At 28.7% G+C, this 26,017-nt stretch overlaps 1 protein-coding gene and 1 long non-coding RNA gene across 2 annotated transcripts; one reads left to right on the top strand and one right to left on the bottom strand.

The window, feature by feature from the left end:
• The first annotated feature begins 277 nt into the window (after window positions 1-277).
• LOC103846067 lies at window positions 278-10,393 on the top strand. The gene is made up of 3 exons (XM_009122988.3): window positions 278-3,967; window positions 6,115-8,997; window positions 9,094-10,393. The coding sequence occupies exons 1-2, from the start codon at window positions 3,522-3,524 to the stop codon at window positions 6,395-6,397; spliced, it is 729 nt and encodes a 242-aa protein (XP_009121236.1). The 5' UTR covers window positions 278-3,521; the 3' UTR covers window positions 6,398-8,997; window positions 9,094-10,393.
• Window positions 10,394-14,552: 4,159 nt separating this feature from the next.
• Window positions 14,553-25,930, bottom strand: LOC117126736. The gene is made up of 2 exons (XR_004449544.1): window positions 22,813-25,930; window positions 14,553-21,599 (listed from the first exon to the last, which is right to left on the bottom strand). It is a non-coding gene; the product is annotated as an uncharacterized LOC117126736 (long non-coding RNA).
• Window positions 25,931-26,017: the final 87 nt, after the last annotated feature.

The following is a 26,017-nucleotide window of genomic DNA, read 5'->3' as shown; positions in this document are numbered from 1 at the left end:
CGCAAACGCTAGCTGGAACCAGCTTTTGAATTTATGAGGTTCAAAGCGATTTGGAGCGATTTGGAGCGGTTTAGAGCGGTTTGAGCGATTGTTGCAAAACGCCAGCAACCGCTACTAACCGCAAAAGCTGCGTTTGCGGGTGGTAGCGGGAAAACCAGTCATACCCTAAATGTTGTGCCTTTTCCTTTCCTTACTTTATAGTAGTGCATATTTTATAGTGAACTAAAAAATAATTCAAAAATACTACACAAATTCTTAAAATTGTGCTAAAAATAATATATATTAATCATCAAAGGTGTTATTCAACCATTAATCTATCAAAAAACGTCATTTTTGATAAATTCTGTAAAATGTAAAATTTTAAAATACTACATAAACTCTCAAAATTGTGTATATATATATATATATATTAATCTCAAAAATATTAGTCATCCGTTAATTTATCAAATGACGTCATTTTAGATAAATTCTGTAAAATTTGAAATTAATTTTTGGAAGGTTTAAACTCTCATACTGGTGGACAAGTCAGATCAGATTAATTACTAGACCAAAGTAATTTTTTTGTATAAATTTGTAAACAGTAACTGATATTTAAGTTTTAGTTTAATCAAATAAATATTATCAAATTTTTAGTTTTTCAGTTTTATAAAAAAATTATATAATCATTTATGTCTTAATTTAACTTTAAAAATTATTATTTTATAAATTTAGACCAATTATTATTAATTTAAATATTTACTTTATAGTATTACTAAAAATTGAAATAGATTGTAAAAATTTTGAATTTTGTGTTGGTTGCCTTTAGATCAGATGCAAAAGAAGTAGTTTTTGATAAATTTTGTAAAATTTAAAATTTGAAAACTCTACATAAACTTTCAAAATCGTGGTTATATATAAATTGACAATCAAAGATGTTAGTCATCTGTTGATTTATCAAAATGACATCATTTTAGATAAATTTTGTAAAATTTAAAATTAATATGTAAACACGAATTTTAGAGTTTATGTAGTATTTTTAAGTCGTTAAAAATGTAGTATTTTTAAGTCGTTAAAAATGTAGTATTTTAAACTAAAAATTTACGGAATTTATCAAAAACAACGTCGTTCGATAAATTAATGGTTGAATAACACTTTTGATGGTCAATTATATATAAGCACGATTTTAGTTCATGTATTATTTTTGAATTTTTGTTTAGTTCAGTATGAAATATGCACTAGAATTGGTGAAGGAAAAAACACAACGCTTAAATTTCATGTAATATTTTTTGAGTTTTTATGTAGTTTGATATGGATTACGCATTATTACAAAGTTCGGATAGAAATAAGGACGATGGGTAAAATTCAGGTTGAAATAGATACATTCCCCCTACATCGATGGTAAAGTTGAAGGACAAACTAATGTGGATAATTAAACATTTTAAAAAAAATCAGCGAATGATCATGTGACATATATAGAAAGGGTGGCCCGATGGGTGTGTCAAATACTATAACTACCTATCAGCGTCTAGAAATAGGCAAATCCAAACCAGTCTCATGACATGTTGTCATGTTCACATATATAGAGTCATGTATTTCATGTAGCAAATCGTACCTATCTTTTAAGGACATACTAGAGCTTGACCCGCTCGGCCGAGCGCGGATGTTTGTTTTTACTTTTTTATAAGTGAATATTGTTTCTATAAATTAATGATATATATTTCTAACATTTCGCATATAATTAATCGTATAATATTTTTATATTTGAAAAATATAGTGTGAATATGATAACTTAAATTATTTTTTTCAAATTGTCATTTGTATCACATCTTTCTTATAATATATAATATTATATTAGTTTTAAGATGGAGTTCTGGATCATAGAATATATTACATTTTGAATATTATTTGTATCAATAATTTCTATATTAATAAATTTGGGACTTTCATGTATAGTTAAATTTTAAATTATTAGCACTACATAATTAGTATGTAGAAATTTTATTTTATTTTGTTTAATATTTAAAATAATCATCTACACTAATAATTAGGTTTTAAGAGGATTACCTATTTTGGCTTGTAATTTGAGAATGATAAATGATCGAAAAACATATTAAATATTTTAGGCTTAAATAATATGTAAACCCACTTAATAGAGAGACTTATATAACTATCTATATATTTTAAGAATTTTTTAAAAATTATATTGACGAATATTAGGATATTTCTTTCAAAAGAGACTCTCCCCATAACCGGTGTTCTGATTTCAAGAATGCACTCAAGAAAGTCTCCCCCATAACCGGTGTTCTAATTTCACGAATGAAGTAACTTCATGTGTACTCCCATCAAGTCTTGTAGGGTTTAACATCCTTAAGAGGTGTAAAATTTTTAGTAAGCGACACTATTTTGCGATTTCAGAATATGAATGGGAAGTATGTAACTGGAATTGCTATACAGTAAAACTTCTATAAATTAATAACGTTGGGACTATACCAAAACTATAATTTTTTTTATTAATTTATCGATATACTAATTGAACCAAAAACTCAATTTGTGACTATAAAATTATATTATTTTATAGAGATTTTTAGTGCATATTAATTTATAGATTATTAATTTAAAGAGGTTATAACGTATATATTGACATGGTGAAACGATGTAGGTTAACTCTTTTTTTTTTTTGAAAAAACGGTTAACTCTTATTTTTGAATTTAATAGTTAGATATGGAGAGATTATAGGTAGGGTATATCTGCGATATTTTTTGCAACATTCCTAAAATCTTGTTTAGATATTTTGAAATTTAACTAATGATATGGCAATATTTTATTTGTACCGTAATTTGAGGTTAAAATATTGCAATGTTGAAAATTTTACTGAGCATATTCCTTATATTGATTCACGTTAGAAAAGTGTAAGCATATTTAGGAGTAATTTTGAAAAGTGAATATATGGAAAGTAGTTATTAGCTTCCACGAAATTTATGTGTACAATATAAGTTTGTATTTAATAGATCAAAACATAGTGGTTCAACGGCTTGATTTTATTCTGATTTAGTTTATTTTAAAAAGAAAAAATTAACTCAGTGGCAGGGGTTGGTAAATATAGTAAAAACTCAGAGTTATTTATAAAATGTACTTCTGTTTTAATATATTAGATAATTTTAACATAATTTTACAAGTTAGAGTAGTTGTTATTTATATCTCCGGCAAGACCCCAATGAAATACTTTTCTTCGTTTCAGAACAGTATAATTTAAGTGGTAGAAAAATGAAGGCTTCAAATAAAAAATTAGAAAATTATTTTGGAATACATAGTCTAATCAATTATGGGCAAAAAGTTTTATACCATCATATTCTACATTCTTATTCTCTCTTTAGGGACTTTCTTACATTTGCAGCAACTTAGAGATTCCACTTGATAACTCTCTTCTCTTTTTTGATGCTTCAAGTCAGATTAAAGCTTCTCAAAAATCCCCTCTATAAATTATGATTTTTTTTTCCAAACTTATTGTACATAAAACTATTCTAAAAGAAAACTAACTAAATATGAAATACGCAGAGATATCTCATTTTAGCCACCCAAAACATAACCTCAAATACGACTACACCGAGAAGCCCTTCAAGTGTGATGGCTGCAATGAAGTAGGGATCGGCTCTCGCTATCGCTGCTCCAGTGATCATCAAAGCTGCGATTTCGATCTTCATGCACACTGCGCGTTACCTTCCGCCACCATAACACATCCGTTCTACAAAAAATGTAAGTTTCAGTTTTTGGCTAAGCCGCCAGGGAATGAAAGACGATACTGCAACGCGTGCCAGAAGGACGTGTCGGGATTCGTGTACCATTGCAGGGCATGTGGGTTTGATCTTCACCCGTGTTGCGCTATGCTTCCTATGGTTTTGGACGATGGAGAGACCAAGCTCTTCCTTTACCGCAAAGTTAGCTCGTCCTGTCATCGATGTGGAAAAAAAGGCCGTAGCTGGAGTTACAGGTTTCTCTTCTTTATTCTTTTCTTTTTCTTGTATTGTTATTATAATATCAATTTAAAATATTCTGATTTGTTTTTTTATATTTAATTTGAGATAACGAAACAAATCAAATTATGATTATAAAGAAAAAATACCATGCCTAATTGTATTTGTCGTGAAAGTTTTCATTGGTGTTTTAGTCAACATTAGCATATATTCTAAATCAACATCTCTGAAGAATATTTTTAATAAAGCAACTTGAGTTAAAATTTGGATTTAGTCGATAGTTTGATTCTTGAACATGAACTTCGTTTTTATACCGAATATATGATTAGAGGAAAAGAAAGATTAAAGCGACGGCCTTCAAACAAGGATTTAAAGCAAATGTCATTTAAAGTTTAAACACAATACTTTCTCCTTTACTTTAAGGAAATGAACTTGTGTGGTAATTGGTATACAAGTTACATAACGTGTACTCTACGGTAGCTTATTATTTGTCGCAAAACTATAGTATTGTTACAAAAAAATATATTTCTGAATTTAACAGTTTATAAGATGTGGTTGATTACATAAAGTATAACTAGATTTTGACCCGCAGGATTGTTGGATTATATTATAATACAAAATTTTATTATATCGAAAAACATAATTTTTAATAGCTATATAATCTACAAATTAGTTTATTTGAGATTTTATATGTACACTTTTACGTAAGTTTCTTTTCGACGTGAGAATTATATCCGGATCAAAAAACAAAACTAAACCGACCCAAAATTATAGGTTAGTTCAGGTCCAGAGAAGATAACATATTGTGTTTTTTTTGACCTGCATGTCTTTGTTTGAGTTCGGGTCCTACCCTAGATCCGATCATAAATATGTGTTTATTAGGTATATTTGGATATTTCGAATATGTTTCCAGTATTATGGATATTGTTTTTAAGGTTTTGGTTTACGATTAGAGTTTTGATTTCAGATAAATTTTTCAAATTAAAAAAAATTGGGTATTTGGATAAAATTTTGGGTATTTTCCAGTTCATCGTGTTAGATTTTGAATAAGATTTTAAAATTTTTTAGGTATTTAAATTTTTTTGGTATTTGTTTGGAGTTTCAAATACTTTTCGTGTTTCAGATTTTTTTCAGATTTTTTTTATATTTCGAATTCTTTTAGGATCTTAAATACCCGAACAGATGTGGACCCATTACGTCCATATCAGGTCCAACAACTTTTTGATATAGATTTTTAACGTTATTGTACAAAAACATGGTTGATGAAATGTTTTTATGAGTAAAGGTATCATAAGAAATAATATTAAGATCTGTTAAAAATATTTAAAATATTGTATGTTTAGAATGATTAATGTATTATCAGAAAAATAATAAATAGTTATACATAACTCCAACAACTTTTTTATATTAAATTTTTTTAAACTCTTTTCCTTTTAATTGTATTGATTCGTTTTAAGTGAAAAGTATATAAAAGTATAATATCTAAACAAATAATTTTCAAATCTTGAATAATCAATACTGATATCGTGAAGTCGGGTTAACTTTAATAGAACCAATGAATTTCTTCATTTTTGTGAAGGTAACATGAATATTCAGAAAAATCATTTTTAAATATGAAAATATTATCAAACTATAGACGGTTGAAAGTTTAGTATATGATATGAGATTTTAGTGAGAAAGTTTATATATGATATGATTACTTTATTATAAACGAAAGAGGAAGTTAGAATGTACACATATATGTCCTGTAATTTATCTTGCTTTAAATCATATATTATATGATCAAAGTGATAATATAAAACATTAGTTTCAATGTTTTTACGATTAAAAATCAAAATGATAAATATAGTAATAGTAATGATTAGAATTTAGAAGTGAGATTTAAATAAATAAAAGAATTGACTAAATTATTGTTAGAGAAATATATGGTAACATTGTTAGTATAAATTTATGGTAAGACCAAAAAATAATGAGTTAAATGAAAGAGTCCAAACAACTTTTATAAGTAGATTTTTTAGACTCCTTTTCTTTTAATAGTATTGATTGCTGTGACTGATAAGGATGTAACAGTGTATAACAGATTATAAAATGGGGTTCATATAAATTATAATTTCTGTGAATGATAAGGATGTAACAGTGTAGAAAACATATGAACTAAATACAGGTCGTCTTGCAAAAAGTACAATCTCCACGTAGCGTGCGTGAGGGAGATGTTGGTGGAGAATTGGCGGGAGCTGTACAAAGGACAAAGTGGTAAACGCATAGAGGGCAAGAGCCTGGCGTTGAAGAACACCCTTGAGCATCACCACCGTAGCAGCAGCAAAGGCAAAGTCCAGAAGTGCTGTGAGATCGCTGGAATGGCCGTGCAGTTCGTTATCTCTGCCGTGCTTGGTGATCCAACGGCCCTTATCGCCGGAGTTGTAGGCTCCCTCATCTCCCGAGGATGATCCACCTTCTAATTAATCACATCTCCATCTTCCTACTTTGCGTGTTTTAATTATCGTGTTATATCCATTTACAAAAAAAAAAAATTATCGTGTTATATATAAAAACTTTAAGTAGATCATCAGATCAGTGATGGGTTTATTCGACCAACTTCCGTGTCCATAAGAAAAAGGTTTAATATGAAACCAAGAAACAAGAAAAACTGAACCTGGAATCTGCAAAAAAATGAGTATAAAGTGTTATGACGTGGCGTCATTTTATTGGTTAGAGATATTAATTACGATTTGGCAATAGATAATGATTGTAAACTTTAAAGATAATGATGAATAAAAAGATTTAGACTTATCAAGATTAAGGGTGTAATTGGTAAACCAATAAGTAATTGAGGAATTTCCCAAAACTAATCCACAACTTGATTTTAACTTTAAACATATACCCAAACTTGAATCAAATGCAAAACTAAACTAAAAGCCTTGTGAAATTATAGCCCAGTCCCTTGTGACCAAACAAAAAAACAGAGCCATTTTTATGAATATAATTCTAGTAAGTCGTCTGAGTCGTCTGAGATGTTGTATGTCTGGACGACTTCAAAATAAGTCTTCTGGTGTAGCTGATCTTCAAAATAATTTTTTAAATTTTTAAAAAAATATTTTGATAAGCGAAAAATTAAAATCATGTAAATATAAACAGTTTTAAGTGATATAAATTAAAATATAATAAAAATGAATTTTTTTCAACATAGATAAGTGTAGGTACTGAATCATGGTATTCTTTGGTCTAGGGTTTGACAACATATGTTGTAGTATTGTATGTATTCTTAGGGTTAGATTTTGGAAAGCTTGAATGTTTTTTTTTTGAAAAATTAAATTTTTACCTATATGTGTCTATTTTTGTGTATAGTAAACACTTTTGAAGTTTAATTTGATTTTATGAAGTGTTTAGTTAGTTAATTTTTTACATTTCAGTCGTCTGGTGAAGAAATTAAAATATACGACTTACATGTAAATCGCCTCGAAAGTCTTCTATTTTAGTTTCCCGCTAAACATTTTTTTTCACAATAATGAAAATTATGGAATTTCTCTGAATCTCCGGTGGCTTTCTGCTATTCTCGAATCGGAGAACACCCACATCGTTTCTATCGTCTGCAGGAGATGAGAATTCGCTAATTGTCGTAGCATATTATTTGAAAGGTAAGAAAAAAAAAGGAAGTGGATTAAGCAATGTGATTTGTTATCATTTACATCCCTTTTTATAGATCAGAAAATCTGAATGACATAGAACGTGAGGAATCAAAATTAATTACACGTAATTAGATTCTTGAGAAGGGGGTAAAGGCCATAATTGAGAAAAGTAATTTCTTGGTGTGAAAGTTGAAAGGAAACGTTTCGATGGGGGTTTGCAGAGTAGCGAGAAGACAACGTTGTGAAAGATCAGATATTTTCAATAATGGGGACAGGTGGCACTCTCTCCTCTCTCTATTTAGTGACATGGCATGATGAGAAGAGAGTGAATGTCTATATTTTTTTTTCCAACAAAAAAACAAAACTAAACTAAGTAGATTTCTGAGTGAATGTCTACTTTATATAATAAAATTTAACAAATAAAAATATTGTTAAATTTATATAAAATATAATTTGGTATAAGTTATATATAAAATTCTTTAAATGTATGTATATATATGCCTATAACGGATAGGATATTCATTCTTAAAAAATTAGTATATCTGATTTGCTTTGTGTTTTTATGGATATTGCATATTAGTATTTGCTTTGTTTCGTAGAATTACGGATATCCGGATTTTTTCAGTTTAAATCGAAACAAAACCAATTGAATCAAAATTTACGGATATTTTTTCGAGTCCTAGATTCGAATCTTAATGATTTTGTAATTTATTTTTTTCAACAATGATATTATTTAGTAGTTACACGGAGATAATTTCAAATTCAATAATACAAAGGTTAAAAATGTATGAACTAAAACTGAGCTGATTAAAAAAGATAGTGTGTGAACACATAAATTTTAAACGATTGCATGTGAAGGTACCACATCAACATTTTACTTTTTAAATGATTGCAAGTCTACTACGTGTCAATTAATGTTAACACATTTATTACAAATGTTTTCTTATAATATATTGGAACTTTCGGAGAAAATAATTTTGATATCTATACTATATACTAAAAGGGATATATGAGCTCCATTGAACCTGTCCACGTCACCATAAAAAATCAGCCAATAAAAAACTTGGTTTTTGCCACGTCATTGGGCAAAGTAGGCTTCTGCTTTTTTATCCGTTCTGTTTTATTTTGTTGGCCCATCAGGCCTGTTTCCTGAAAACCCTAAGCTAAATGAATGTCTCTTCCCCTTTTGTGTTTCTTTGTCGTCTCTAACTAATCGAACATCCATGGGCATGAAACACGAGTCTCCTAATCGTCGCGTCTATATCGATCTGTGTGCTTTAATATCGATTCATCTCTTCGTATGTGTTTCGATATCGATTCATCTCCTCACATGCGTTACAACCTTCATTGATTCAACGCAGTTAGCGAACACTCATTCAATGATTCCTACACTCTTCCAGACCGTGTATCTCTATAAAAAGGTAAACCCTCATCCCTGAAAATCATCCTCACAATTATAATAGCAATAGAATTTTTTTTCTCTCATTATAATGATGTTCTATTTTCTGATCCGAAAGCCGATGGCCCGTGGAGGTTCGACTGCTCAAGTCTCGGCTCCTCCGTCCTCACGGATCAAACCTTCCTTATGCTTCACTCCCTTTTGTTCAAGGAAGCCTTGATGTGTTTGGCTGGAGACTTCAGAGGAGAGGCCATCAGAAGGAAGAGGACTCGATTAGCCATGTCTCAATTATTTACCGGTTTGGATCCGTTTTTTGGGTTGCTTTGTCTCCATCCTCTCAAGGGCTTATCATTCTGATGTCTACTCAAGAAACACTTCATCTTCTTTAACTGGTTCTAAGAAAGCTAATGAAATTGAGTCTGAAATCATGTGGAACCATTATAGAAACAAAGTTCTTCTGTTTGTGTGTATACAATCTTGAAGAGATTGAGCTTAGGACATGTAGAAGTTTTTTTTTTATAAAGAAAGAAGTATTGGTGATGTGGTTCTACTGAAAGTTTCAGAGATTTTCGAATTTCTCAAGTCTCTCTTGATATATGACCGTAGTAGGAAATACGCTTTAGTTCTTTATTTCATGAACAATTCTAGATGCAACTATACTTTTTGAATCGTTAGATTTGCGTCTACCGACATCTCATCTCTCTTGCTGCAAATTTTAAATCTTTATATACTCTTAATCTTCCAAGCTGTTATTTTGTGACATGATACAGTTTAAAGGCATATCCAGAGTATATGGTTCAATTTTGAGAGATTATTAAAAAACATTTGGATCACAAGAGTATAAGACATATATATATATATATATATATGTATCACTCCATTCCCTGAAACCAATGATAATCACCATTATTTGTTTGCAGGAATGGTTTCCAGAAGCTGATAAGATCAAAGATTCAGCTAGACAAAGCAAGCATCTTGGGGAACTAAAAGTATTGATTGGCGTTGTTTTTCTATTTTTTAGTTTAAATTTATTTTGTGAAAAAGAGTATTTGTTGCTTGGATCATCTTCTTGCATTTTCATGTGACTAAGTTTGAGACTCAGAGAGCATCTTTACGATTTTCTTTTTTTCATGGAATGTACTGTTTCATATTTGTAGTGCTTACTTCTTTTTTTAGCACTCGCTAAAGAATAATGGTTAACTATAGAATAACATAATAGCCCTGTTCGAAAACGCGGTGTCCGCGGCCGGAAACTCGCCGGAAACTCGCGTTGCGCTATAGCACCGTCCCGATTTGGTGCAATACGGTCAATTAATCGGACATTTTTTTAAATCATCGTTTTCGAACGTTTTGTGTTCGAAATCACATACGTATCTGTTATACTTGTTAAATTATAGTTTAAACCTACAAGAATAGCAGAAAGAAACAGTTGAATCAAAAAAAAAAATAATGGCGGCTGTAACTTTGGGAGAGAAAGTGCAGGTCTACGTTGAAGACAAGGTTGTTTTTGTCATTTTCCTATTAATTAACCTAAAATCCGAAAAAATGACAAAAATGCATCATAAGCATCTCGAACCCGTGTGCTGAGAAGAATATATGACGCCAGTAACCACTAGACTATGGGTCATTCCTGCTGAAACATTACATAAAGAATATATTTAACCTAAAACTCCTCGCCGATTAATCCACGTACAATATCCGATTTATTGATTCGGCGCTAGGCCCTATCCAACCGCACGCATTGCGCCTAGCGAGTTTTCGAACAGGGAGTATACAAATACACGTCCAAACGTATCTTAAAGAATTTGTCTAAGTTTAGATTAATTGATATTTATATCATGTAATTTAATCACTAAGGTTCGTTTATATATGCAGATTCAAAGAAAAAGGATCTAACATATTGCTCTCTTCTCTTTACAAAAATTACTAAGGTTCGTTTAAATACTATACGAATACGTGTGCAAGTAATAGATCAAACATATTGCTCTCTTCTCTTTACAAAAATTATTCTAAAGATGCCAATGCGATTCATACCAATACGATTTGATCCTGATAACTATCACACGATCTAAACAATTTACATCAGTACATGACATCTTCTCTACGTTAAAAGCTACATTAGTCAAAGATGTGTTTCGATGCATCTGAAACGAAGTATATTTAACTGAGCATATCTTAAGCCGTTCAACAATGGTCCTGCTTAGTTTCTGTTGAAAACAAGTTGTGATTCATAATCTTCGCAAAAAGATACTCCGCGGCGGACGAAACCTCTTCTTATGAGACACCTATGGTTGCAATGAACGAGGTAGTGATCACACTTTGCTTCACATACTACTTTGTGTTGAGAAGTGATTCATTGAGTAAAACCTGCAAATGAAAGAATGGAAGTCAGTGAGAAGAAGAAAAACTAAAAGGCAAGAAGAAGAAGAACCGTGGTGATTATAAAGAGGAAGAAGAAGTTTCAGATCAATACAAAGTCAAAGCTAAAGATGATGAACGTGAACCAGATCGTAAGAAGTCGTTAGTAAGAGTTGTTGTTTGTTAAGGAGTTGTTGGAATAGTTAAGTTGTGGGTGTAAAGATTGGTCTAGAGACTAGAGGTATGGATTAGGTGTAAGTGAGCAAGAAAGCATGATTAGAGTGAGTAAGAAGTCTACTATAAAGATGAAGATTATTGGGAGAAAAAATTGTGTAGAGTTAGTGAATTTTAAAAGTTACTTGGATAAGAAAATATATATACACTGACTTACAAAATTTGATCAAACTTTTGTAAATTGCTACTTCATGAATATTTTTTCGAATTATTTTGAATTTGTTTCTTTATATTTTTCAAATTGAAACTATTTTTATTTTAAATTTGAAAAAGAATTTCAAATTTTTATAACATATAATTTGAAAGCTATATAAAATTTAAAACATATAAGTTTTTCTAAAAAAATCAAAAAATTAATCTGAAAACTATAAAAAAAATATTTTATTTATTATTTATTGATAAAACAATAATTATACATTTCAAAAATCCAATTATATAAAATTTAATGAATAATAATTTTGGAAAAATAATTTGGGTTGAAAGTGCAAAAGATATTTGGCAATAATGATATTTTGGATACACACCATAATTTAAAGGGAAAATTGTAAATATGGAACAAAAAAAACTAATAGATTGTCCCTATACCATAATATGAACTATAAGTTGTCCACTTAGTATAATATTTTCTGAAAACCCAATTAAACCCTTAATCTAATCTTAATACGTTTTTTATAAATTTAATTGTTTAAAAAAAGTTCTAATTAAAAAAACAAAAAAATAAAGTAAATAAACAAAAGTGGATGTGGTTAAAAAAAGAGGTTAACTGATAATTTCCCAAATCGGGGAGACTAAGAACCCTAATTTCGGCTCTTTTTTGGCGATAGAGAACTAGTCGATTTCAAATCATTGGCTTCTCAGAGCTTGCCATCGCCGGTGTTGAGTCTGCCGGTGTTCTTCTTCTTCTTAATCCAAGTGTCAAAGACAACGTCTCACTTCTTAACTTTAAGGGTTCAAATTTTTTTCTTTCTAATGTCAGTATCAAGGATTTTTTCAGTAGTGCTCAGTTACACTAAAAAGTCTAAATTTACAACATACACAATTTTATTTACATCCTTAAACATATTATCTAATTAAAATGATTCTAAAAAAAAGTGTCATCATGAAGAGTTAGAAAATATACGATAAAATATAATACATAACGTTAAAAATAAATTATCATTGATCACTAAACAATCATGTTAGTAGTAATAAAAATGAAATAACAACACATTTATTAAAATCATAAAACGACACACAACAAGGTGTTATTAAATATACAAACTACAAATTAAATATGCTCAACGCAAACACACATAAAAATGAGACGTCATATTTGAATATATTTAAATAAATAATTTTAAATATATTATATTCTTGATAATTTTAAAATTACTTAAAAGGAAACTAAATTATTAAAAAATTAATATACAAATACAACTAAATCAATATTTTGTAACGTCAAAATAATAAATTAATAAAAAATATATTATGTTAATAAAATAGATTTTTGATTTTAAAGACCTTTAATTCATGTAATATTACAAAATTCAAATTTTTTTTATTACAATTAATATTTTACCTTTAGATATATTAAAATAATATTTTAGATTGATATTCAATTGTCAGTTTTCAACTATTACACATAAAAAATATTATTAAGTACGTTTTTTTAAAAAAGAGGTTTTATATTTTAATTAGGTTATTGGAGTACTTTTTCGTGAATTTATTCATGATGAGATTCTGATCTTTTAAACTAAGATAGTTTATGTTCTATACATAATTATATTTTTTATATAACTCTAAAATTTCAGATTTGATAATTCATATTTTATTAGTTAATTGTGTTACATATAATAGAAATACTTACTTCAAACTAAAAACATAAAAAAAAATTTAAAAATTAGTTAAGTTAAGTTAAAAATGATAAAGGTAACAAATTTAAATATATTACCCGTGCGTAGCGCAGAGAAAAGATCTAGTCACAATACTAAAAGCATGGTATACTCAATGGTGAGACCTCCATGTCCGCACTAAAAATCATCCAATAAAAAAGATTATATTTTTACATGTCAGACAGCTATCCATTGAAGAGATTAATTGGGTTTTTCTATTCACTTTTCTCGACGATGACTTTCTCTTCTCAGAAACTGTAGGCCATCAAGCTTCTATGCATTTATGATATGCCATCCGCTCAAGCTTTAAATCGGGTATTCATGCTGCATAAAAACACCAGTAAGTCTTTCATCCTCATCTGCAAAATTTTTTTGATTTGATATGCAGTGAGTATTTGTTTTGCTTCAGATCTAAGAAGGCTCCGCATAATGATTTTGTCGGCCCCAGTTTGATCCCTTTTGCTCTTATCCTATTCTGATTATTTTATGAAATCTGATGCAGGCTCTTCAAAAAGAAAAAAAAAACGTCAATTCTTCGAACGATTCACTTTGGACGTTTTGTTCTTAACCTTTTTCTTTGACAATTTTTGTGAAAATCTGATGTTATAACTTATAATGTTGTGGGGATAAGGGATGGGGAAATTAACAGCAAGTCTTAGTAAGAAATTGACTTACAGAAGGTGAACAAGTTCAAACATTCCAAGGCAGAACAAACCACTTTGGCCTCGAAATTACCTTCTTCCCAACTTAATATCCACGGCAACCCAATCGCAGGAAAAATAAAGCGTCAAATAGAGAGAAAGTTAGCATTATTTACAATATAAATGCTTATAGATTCAGATCAGAACTGATTTGTAGGATATGACGATGATGGAATGCTTATAGGTGCTATATAGGTTATCGATTACTGGGTAACTAGGTTTTAATGGTGGCAAGAATTTTCCTTTAAAACTGTTGTAGGATATGTTCTTTCACATATTAATTGTTTTTGGATTGGTCAGATCAATATGATTTGGTTTCCTTAAGTTTCTACTGTTGTTCCTAGTGCACGTTAGTCATTCTAAAAATTTCAAGAGGCTTCACTTGAAAGAACGTCCTAAACTGTTCCCTTCTCTAAAAGTAAGAGTCACTTGCAAAACAGAAGGCCGTAGTTCAAGCTTGGATCACTCTTAAACTTTCCAATGGATTCTTATGTGCTATTATTCCTCACACGCCTTACGAACAGAGAAGAAGGCTTATGGGTTCTTCTAGGAAATTCAAACAATATCTGTTACTTTCAGAAGGTTAGTTTCATGGATGAATCCGAAGCTATAAACACTTCTTCGAGTGCTATTTTTTGGACAATAGAAAGTCTAGGAGCAAGCGTCAGGCAAAGAACAAGGAAGTTAGAGAAGGTTGGAAGCCTGTCAAGATTAGTTATGAGGAAACGCTTTAAACCTGCAGAAAATACTTATAATTTGACTTGCTTATGAGTTCTGCTTAAGAGATGCTTGGATCAGTTGTGATGCAAAATACACAACTGAGTTGAGTATTTGAAAAGAACCAGTGATTTGGACTTTGGAGGGTGAAGTTGCAGAAGAAAGTATGGAGGAGGAAAAAGATGATAATAAATAGAATTATGAAAGAAAATATAGCGAGACTTAGAAGATAAGAAGGAAGGACCAAAGAAAATAAACAAGATGGGGTTGAGTTCCACAGAGCGGGATGGGGTTGAGTTCCAAAGAGCGGGATGGAGGTTGAGAAACGAGGTGTTAAACTTTCACCGTAGATTTTGCTTCCAAAATTTATACTCTGATACACAAACTCAAACACTTTAGGCTGTCTTTAGCCTGTTATTTTTTTTTTCAGCTGCTTTCGTAGTCGTTTTGGATTTTGATGTTTTGGACATTCGTCGACTCTTCAATTTATGTCTTGATTTGACTCTCCTAAGCTTTACTGTAAAATAAGTTAATGATTCCTGTCTCGGTTAGTTATGTGGTTTTGGATGTAATTAAAGGTTTTACTGGATACATAGGCTGTTATGGGACCTTTGTCGTTATCACAGCAGAAAATTAATACAAGGTTGACATTGACATAACATTACACTTGAGCAACAATAGCAAAAAAAATATGAGAAAAAGTAACAGATCCACATTTTTGTGGTTTTTTTTTTTTTTTTGTTCAAAGCACATTTTTGTGGTTAAAAACAGCTACTTTCATAAAATATTGAATGTCAAAAAATGAAAAAACACATTTCTCACAAGAACCAAAAAAATGTTGTCACAAGCATTAATCTAAAAATATTTAAAGATGAAATAACCACATTACTTAACCATCTAATATAATAAGGTAAAATGTTCTCCTCACATAGTTCCCCATGTGATGTGAGCATTGCTTCTTCCTGGCTCCTGCTGCGAAGTCAACAGGTACCTTATGCCTTCTCAATTCTTCTTATCGATTCATTTGACGTCGATTTAAAGAAAGCTCCAATGATTAAGTAAAATCTAGGGTTTCAAATCTACCGTCTCTATGTTGCCAGCTTTCATAAAGAAATCTACCATCTCTTCCGCAAGATTCTTATGGGTTTTTCGGATTATAAATAAAAAGGTGTATTTCTATGCCCAACTAACTATCCAGGATCAAAAACCAATAACATCAGTTGACTGCTTACAAACTTCTTTATATTTTGGACAAATCACATTACATTCACTAATTTCAACTTTTCATTTTATAAATGGGGAGTATGTAGATTTCTGCATTGTACTTAGACATTTGAGAATTTTGGAAAGAACGTCACTATTATATTCGAAAAGGTAAACCCTTCAAATAAAAAGAATTCGAAAACGTGTTCGAAAAAGAATTAAACATCACAAAAACGTATTCGTTTATGTAGTTTGTCTCTGTTTTTTCAAATTTGCTTTTGGTATACAAATTAACTCTTTAAAAATGATATAAATTAAACTAAATATATATATATATATATATATATATATATATAACTCTTAAAACACGAAAAGTCTAAATATATGTCAAACATAAAATAACAATAATCAAAAGTACTCACACTTTTACAAAAAAGATCTCTCTAATATATATAAGGGATTCATTTACAAAATTAAAAGTTTTTACGATATATTTATAAAGATTTAACACCACCTATAAAATATGTCAAATAAATATCATATTTTTATACCATTAAGTTAAATAAAAACAATTTTTAGAAACTGAGAAGATATATTAATATTTATGAATTGTCTCATATTTCTCTTCTTTTAATTATTTAGCTCAAATATATTAATACAATATTTAATATAATAATAGCGTAAAGATTCTTAATAGGTTTCTTTTGTTACATTTTTTTCTCTTTTAGTGATAGTGCATCATCTACATATACACTATATCATTTAATATTTTAATTTAGAAATGAAAATAATTATAAATATATTTAAAATAAATATGAGATAACATTTATATTTTCAACTATTTTAAAATAATAATATATAAACTACATATATTTGATATCATCTAATGTTTAACTAATGAAATCTAGATATCCATATAAATATGATTGCACCATAAAAATATGAATGCCATATATATAAATATATACTAGGATCGGCCCGCCCTATGGGCAGGAAGTTAGGAAAAAAAACTATTTATATGAATTTACATTAATTTTATAAAGCATTTTTAAAAAAATTTTAGACTGAAAACGATATTATAAACAAAAATAAATAAATAGAATTCAGAGATCATGCTGTTATTTTTAATTAATATTTTTGGACTGAATTAAAATGATAGTAACTTTCATTATCTATGAAGAACAATCTAATATAATAAAATTAGTGATGTCCGCATATAATTATGCAAAGATCATGCCAGAGAAATATGTTAAGGAAAAACTTAATTATCTAAGCCAAAAAAACATTTTGTTACTCTGAGTAGCATAGTCTGTGTATGTTTTAATTAAAATGTGATAGTTTTCTTCTAATAAAAGTCATACTTCAACTTTCTGCCACTCTTTAAATTGAATATGGTCTATCGTTATTAAATAAGTTTAGAATTTATTAGATAGGTTTTACTATTAATTTATAAGTTATTAATACTGTGGAAACTTGCGTTATCAATAACAATTTATTTAAATTAAATGATAATATTGCATGAAAGTTTTTTACATAATTCATGCTCGTATGTAATAAAGAGCTTATGCTGAAGATCCGCGTAATTATTTTGCAAAATATATTTTTGCATTGGTTTATTAATACTTTGAAATAAAACCGTTTACCGTACAAAGGGAATCGTTCAAAATTTTCAAATATCAGAGAATGTTTGTTTATTTAAATAGCTAAGTAGGAGTAATATATAATAATATGTTTTAGCTACTGTTTGAAAAAAGAAGAAGAAGTTAGGAGCACTATTTGTCGTGAAAAATCTGGACCTTAAAAAATAAATTGATGTAAATGGGTAAAGCAAATAATTATAGGAGTACTATTTATCGTGAAATCATGGACCTTAGAAAATAAATTGATGTAAATGGGTAAAGCAAATAATTATTCCTATTTTTTTTATTGCTAAAACATTATTCCTATGTTAAATGCTCAGTATATGTATATCAAATTAGTAAATTCAATTTTTCATTCTCTATATAATATTATACATTTTATATGTACGTTCACTAATATACTATAAACCTATTGGTTCACCTAGTTTTTTTGGTTTTTACGGGCTATTTTACACATTAAAATAAATAAAAATATTTTATTGTATTTTTTGACACATGTAAATCCAATTAAAATCATCGTACTCGGTTATGTTGATTTACATTAACTTGTCATACCTGTATGATCGGATTGAATATCAACGATATCATAATAGCTGTTTTTATGACATGTTCATAAGACGAAGAACACGACATTATTTGTTTACTAAAATATAAAAGTATGCTGTTAAAAGTATTATTTTTATTTTGATCTAAAGTCCACACGATAATATTCCCGCATGTTTATGAGTTACACCAAAAGCTCACACGATCTCCAACTCCAAATTAATGAAACGCCGCGTTTTGGGCGCAGACATGTGTCGGCTTCTCAAGACTCGAATTAGTGACGTGTCCGCCTACGTGGACAGCCTAGGAGAGTATCAAACCCAACTTTATATATACAGATTTATAAAATGGGATATTAGAGGTAGTGAAGGTAAAATTATAATGATTCTGAATTAGTGAAGGGAAGAATTCTCTTTTTAAGTTGCAAAGTAACCTTCCTAGTGAGGAAAAGATTTGAAGTGCCAAATATTCAGAGTTATAGTTCTGTTGATTCTTGTTATGTTTGTGCTGCCCAGATTCTTGCTTGTAAAATATTGTTGATATTGTTTGAATGTTATAAATATAATTATACATTAATGCAACAAATTATCCCTGACTATATTTGGCGAAGTATGAAGCTCATGTTTTTATTTTTAATGGAACCGTAATGATTAAACATGTCACAAATACATCAATTTATTTAAACTTAGAAATATTTTTAAACATCGTCTGAACCAAACATAGCAAATCCAAAGGGATGAAACGAAAGGAAAAAAAATCGTTAAGCAACATTGATATGCTAGCATTATTCAAACAGGAAATACGGCGTTCAGAGCCCTCGTTATCTTCACTTGTGCCATTGTACCATGCATGCTTTCTCTGCTATCTTCAAGCCGGAGGCTTCTTAGTGTCGAGATCACTTGGATCTGCTCATGTAGTCGGTGCTCCCTCAAGAGTACTACCGCCAACGTCCACCTTGGCAGAGAATGAGTTCATTCCAGGCATATCATCGTCATCATTGCCAGATCAAAGGGAATCAATAAAAAGAAAGACCAAAGGGAAAAATCAGAAAATAAAAATCACATCGTTGGAAATCACAATTACCACTTATATGTGGAAGCATAATTACACTGCAGATGAAGACTTGAACATTAAAATTTTATGTAATTAATTATCTCATGATCTTATATAAAACAATATATACATCGCTCACCAGCAAGAATTGAAACGCAAAACACAATACAAACTTGAAAAAGATTAAATTTAATACCTTCAGTTGCAGGAAGGCCAGGGAGATGATGCTCCATAGACTAAAAACGATGTAGAGACTTAATAACTTTATGATGATTTAGCCCATGCAGCATAAGATTCTCTCTCGCCATGAACTTAACACTTTATGTTTCCAAATAATCACATCTAACTTTCTCTGAAGCTACCATTTCTTAGTCAATAAATCTTCACCTTATACACATTAATGTGAGTAACTTTCACAATCTATAATTTTTAAAACATTAAACCATTCATTACATCAAAAACATAATATAATTAACCAAATTAACTCATTTAAAAGGTATCTAAAGCTAAGAAAACAAAGTGTTTAGGGTCCTACGTACCGGAGGACACCAACAACATTAGCGTTGTTGCAGGTCACGAAAGTAAAGGCTGAGCCAGTCCTTGAAGCTCCTTGGTCCACCTGGAGCAAGAGACGTAACAACACCATTTGTCCTTCTTCATGCCGGTGGAGCAAGACAATTGACATTCACGATTGACTGGCATGAGTATTGACCGCAACACATGTATAAAGAAAACATAATCATTAAATGGGTCCAAGATTTATCATTCAAAAGAGTTTGAATAAGGATCTTAATACTGAGTTTTGGATTTTTATGAGTTTAAAAGCAAGAAATTGTTTAAAATTTAGGAGTTCATGAGGTTCAAGAACGGAATACCTCAGCATCAAGGATGATCATTTCAACTCCCGTTTCTGGCTTCACCGATCTGAGCAGCCGCAAGGAAGTGGAAGAACAACGTCGGGACTTCAAATCAGTAAGTAGAACAAACTGGTTAGCTATTATACTTAGAAAGAAATACATATCGAATCCTATTGGAAATTCTAAAGTTATGCTGTTTAAACATACTGATAAGATGATTGTAAGAGGAAGAATACTGACCTGTAGAGAGAAAAGCCCAATTCTGTCTTGGCCCACTCCAGCCCAGCAAGAATCCTGCATAAACAAAAAGGAAACGTGAAGTTAGTTTCTTGTTTTGTTATGTCGGTCAAAGACGAACCAAGACAACAAGGAATAGGAAAGTTAAGAGGCTGATGATGTTATAAATAGAGAGGTGATCTAGGCTTGTTAGGGCATCCGAAACAAAGATACAAGAGTGAGGCAAATAGAGAGAGATCAAGAGAATCAATAGTTAGGGTTTTGGTTCTTAAGAGAAACTTGTGATTTCTATTTTGTTCTTGTAAGGTTATTCATTAATAGTGAATAAAGAAAAAGAGCTTTTGATATTGATTTCAATCTAAGTTTAAAGCACTAGGCAAAGGTTTAAATCCTAACATGACCTATTTATACTCTGCAGATACACCGACTCCGACTCCGAAAAGCGAAGCAAGCATTCAAGGCTACATCGTGGTTGAAGAATTAATTGAGATTAAACACGAAGAAGAAATAATCGAGAGCGTTTCAGTGGTAGAGATGATGAAGATGAGAAGTCGCCGTACAACAACAAAGAAGGAAACGATGGCGAGTTGCTTAGGTTTACCTTATTCAGGTTATGGACCTTTACATAGACAAAAAGCCCAAATCACAAATGAGCAGATACGACTTAATGAAACACAGAGTTTCATTTAAGTGGACGCGTGTCAATCTGTAGGAGCTCGACCTTCCACGTGGCATCCCAGGAGAGCCACCAACATCTTTATATATATATATAGATAGATATTTTTCAACAATTTAGAAATGAATATATGTCATTATCATGTTCAATAATTGATATAAAAAGCCATCATCATTTTAGTTAGTTAATTATATATGAGAAATCTAAAAGGTAATTTGTCATTTTCATATAGTAAATTCTGAATTTACTCTAAACAGTCAAACTGTAATTCAGAAAAATATTTTTTTTGATAAAAATAAAATATAAGAACCGGCGCGTAGTGCCGGAATACCACTAGTCTATATTAAGCAGACACATTTGTCCTAACTTAAAATAATAACAAACTCAGTTTAATGTTTTTTGATACGTCGACTTCTTTTGCCAGAAACCATAACTGAGTCTTGTAACACCTGATGATGTTTAAGGAAGAGTTTAGTATATTCTTCAGCGGTTCCAGTCTCATCTGCCAACACTTTCCCACACCAATTGCAAGACCTGCGAAGTATTTCGACAATATACACAAATTACAAATCTGATAAATATCCCCTATATATTATTTGAGAAGCATTGCAACATTTTTTGTAGCCACGTGTCATCACTAGAATGATTCTTAGAATCCTTAGAGAAATAAGTTAGTCCATCTAAATATATAATAAGCTTTTTATTAAATCACAATAAATACATTATTAATGTGCTTCATTATTTTCATAAATATAATTACGGAATTGCCTAATGTGGCTAAAGTATTTATGACAATTAATGATTTTGAATAATTAAGATTTGATAAAACTAAGTGTGTATTAAAATTATATTTGTTTAATTTTAACCTATTAAAATAAATTAAACAATCATAGTAACCATATAATAAAAATTAAAAAAATTCTTTATATATTATATTTTAAATGTTTTAAAAACGAGTATAAATTACTAAAACTGTTAAAAGTTTCACATTCAAATTTTGTGATCTATGATTTAAAATTTTTGTTATGACATGATACAAATAATTAAAAAATAATATAAGTTGAAAGTTTCATTTAATATGTATCAAAAACAAAAGATATATAAATATATGTATCATATGAAATTAAATTATATGTCATATAAAAATACATAAATATCTTAATTTTGAAATTTACTTTGAACATTTTTTTGATAAAAAATTTGAAAAAATATTGACAACTTAATTTTTTAAAATATTATAAATTACTTAAACCATTAATCCCACAATGAAAATTTTTTTTTTTGATAGGTATCCCACAATGAAAATTTTGTTATCACTAATTTAGACTTTTTGCTAGAAAAGATACAAATGATAAAAAACAAATATGAGCAAAAAATATCATCTAATAAATATTAATATTAGATGCCAACAAAAATAAAATAATAAATAAATATTAATATTAAAATATACCATATATATGTTACTATCATTTAAATTTAATTATATATCATATCAAATAGAAAAAATATTTTTTCGATTTATAAAATTTATTTATATGTTCGCACCAATTTAATTTTATAAGTAGTAGATAATGACTTTTTAATTATTTAATATATATTTATTATTTCATAATATGTTATAAATATATAATATATAAAATAATTTATATATATAATGTTCATTTCGCGTAAGGCGGGGTCTTTAACCTAGTAATAGTTTAAGGTAGCAAAAGTTAAGAAAATTGAGTCTTTGGTGAGAGCATATTACTTGACGGAACCAGCTTTTCCTTCATGGCGAGTTGGTGTGTTAACGCCGCAGTGACCACACCACATCGTTTCTTCACCGTTTGTTACTGTTGACATTGTGGTTTACCAAAAAAATGGTGATGGAGACAAAAAAGAAAGTACGTAACGTATTGATTTATTTTCACTAAGGTGTGTTTATATAGAAAGACCTTCCTGATTTCCTTTTCGGTTTAGGAAAGTTGCATTAAAAGGAAACAATCAAAATAAGGAAAGATATCTCGTCATTAAAAAAAAGAAGTAAAAGGAACACGCTGATAGACGGGATCAACCAAGATATTTTATTCTTTTTTATATCTTATTTTTAAGCGCAATTAAATTATTTTAGAATAATTTCCAAAACGTAACAAAAATTTAGTATGATTATCCTTTTGGTATAAAACAAATTTTGTCCATTTTGTCTTCCTTTTACCCTTATTCTTTCTGAAAATTAATGAAATAAATAGTTTTATGAATCAAAAAATTATTAAAAATATAAACAATTAATAAAACACTGATATACACAAACACACACTACAGAAAAAACATGTATTGCATCACATAATTGGTATCAGAAAAGTAAATGATATTAATTTAAATCGTTTATTAGTAAATGATAAAAAAATATTCATTTCAACATTCGTTATAGTAAATGATGTTTCTATTAATTATTTAGCATCGTTTCATTGAAACTGATACAAACACATGTTTGTTAGCATCATTTTGAAACAATTGATAGAAAATATAAATTGGTGAAAATTTGCGGGTAATAGTTGATCGCGGAAAATAATGTATTGGTAACTAATATTTGGTCGTAAAAAAAAAAAGATAGAAAATATAAGTTTACATCGTTTAAATAACTGATATATATATATATATAAACTTGTGTTAATATCACTTAGAGAAATGATGCAAAACTTAAAATCATTTAAATAAATGAAACAAATTTTACATCAATAATAAAATGATACTAATATAATTCAATTAAAATTTTTTATGTGCAATTTGCGTTGGTTACATCAAAATAAATTTTATTTCATTTCAAATGTTAAGAGTGAAAAAATACAAATTTGAATTCAAAGTATTCAATATAAAAAAATCTTAACTTACATCACTAAAACAGATATCCAATGGAGATCTTATAAAATTGCATTACTTTATAATATCCATGTTTTAGAAAAAAAATTTGTTTCAAATAGATATATTTTTCATACTTTTAATGCATAAATTAAATGTAAATTGTAAACTTCAAAAAACATAATTGTATTTATTAAAAAATTCTATTGGTGAAAATTTGCGGGTAATAGTTGATCGCGGAAAATAATGTATTGGTAACTAATATTTGAAATATTTTTTTAATAAGTGTGAAAATCCTAAAATATGAATCTTTTAGAAACGGAGGAGTATTTAGTAGTTAATATATATACATACATTTTAAAACGTAGCTTGAATAAATTGATATGTTAATTAATATGCCTTATTTTTGCCATAATTTGGTACTAGCAGTTAATTTCAAAGTTATTGTTTTGATATAAAAAACAATTAAATACCATTAAATACCATTAAAAAAAAAATCAGGGATTGCTTCCCGATTTTGAATGAAACTAGTAATATATTTTCTAAATCACCCACTATCCATTTACCACGCCACAATCATCTTCTTTTACTCCTCCCCCTTCGAAAAACGTTTCACACAATTTTAAAGTGTGTGTTTTGACATCTTATGATGATCTCTCTGACTCCTCTTCTAAAATCTTCTCTCAGATTATATCATGTTTGTTTTCGATTGTTTCATAACTTCTCTGTTTTATTTGGAATGGTTTTCATCTCGTGACCGTAAGATTATAGAGAAGTGCACATACTAATCATTCGAAAGACTATGTTTTCTACAAACAGAAATAAAGGTACTTCAAAATCCCATTATATTTATACTTATGATCAAATAAAATTTGTCAATAGTTTATATGAGATTTATTAATCTTTTTGATTTCCTTTTACTTTTTGTAGGTTGGAAATGTATTCAAGTGTGATGATATTCAAAGGATATCTACTTGGATTTTACAATCCTTATTTTTCAAGTGGAAGAGATATAACTAGATGAATGAAGAACAAGAACGATGATTGATATTATGTTGATTGATTTTTCTTTCTGATTTTGTTTTCATTTTTGTAAATGACAATTTAGTTTTTTTATCGTGATGGTATAATACAAATTTTCTCAAAAATATTTTGAAATTTATTTCTGTTATGGAAGTCTTAATAATAAATATTTAAAAAGATTTATGCTATAAAAGATTAAGGACAATTCTCATAAATAGATTATTTTTAAATTTTGTCACAAAAATAGACAAAAAGATGAAAATGACCAAAATATTTCATTTAATAGGTTAAAGGACACTAATACCCTAGATATAAATTTTTTTTTTTATATAGTTTTAGATTATATGTTTTCAAATTTGAATTTTTTTATAAATTTTTCTTTTGATTTTTTTTTAAACTTTTTTTTATTTTTATTTTTCTTTTCAAATTTTCTTTTTGTAATTCGAAAATAATTTTTGAAACTATTTTTAAAATTTTTATTTTAAATTTTTTAATATTTATTTTCAATTTTATAAAATTTTAAACCTCAAACCCAAATTTCCACCCCTTAACTCTAAATCCTAAGATTTGGATTAGTTAACCCTAGGGGTATAAGTGTATATTTACCACTTTAAAGAAACATTTTGGTCATTTTAATTCTTAGAGTCTATATTTGCGATAGAAACTTTTTAGTGCTATCCTAGGGTATTTCTCAAAGATTAATTAATAAAAAATAATTAATTAACTAATTAATTAATTACTGAATAAATAACTATATGGATTAATAATTTATTATTAATCATTCTTAATATTACGTAACTGATACTAATATATATATTACTATTTGAGAAGTGAAATTGCTTATTTGTCATTTTCTCTATGATTTTAGGCTTAATCATTAAACAATTTTAATTTTAATTTGACAAATTAAAGTTTTAATATCTAATAAATAAATTATATAATTCATTATTTAACTTATACAAACTAATATTATAAAATTATCTCAAAAATAAATGGAAAACGTTTTTGAAAAAAGAAGAAGATAATTCCATGTATTTTATTTTGTGTTTATCTACATCTTTATTTCTTATTTATATAATTAATATTATATA

This window comes from Brassica rapa, chromosome A07 (assembly GCF_000309985.2).
Source record: "Brassica rapa cultivar Chiifu-401-42 chromosome A07, CAAS_Brap_v3.01, whole genome shotgun sequence".
NCBI classification, from domain to species: Eukaryota; Viridiplantae; Streptophyta; class Magnoliopsida; order Brassicales; family Brassicaceae; genus Brassica; species Brassica rapa.
This window is presented reverse-complemented; position numbering and strand designations above follow the sequence as displayed.

Bases quoted from the DNA above. Each gene is read 5' to 3' on its own strand.
- LOC103846067 (XM_009122988.3), top strand. From the start codon at position 3,522: ATGAAATACGCAGAGATATCTCATTTTAGCCACCCAAAACATAACCTC. The intron at 3,968-6,114 runs GTTTCTCTTCTT...AACTAAATACAG, and splicing joins GGCCGTAGCTGGAGTTACAG to GTCGTCTTGCAAAAAGTACA.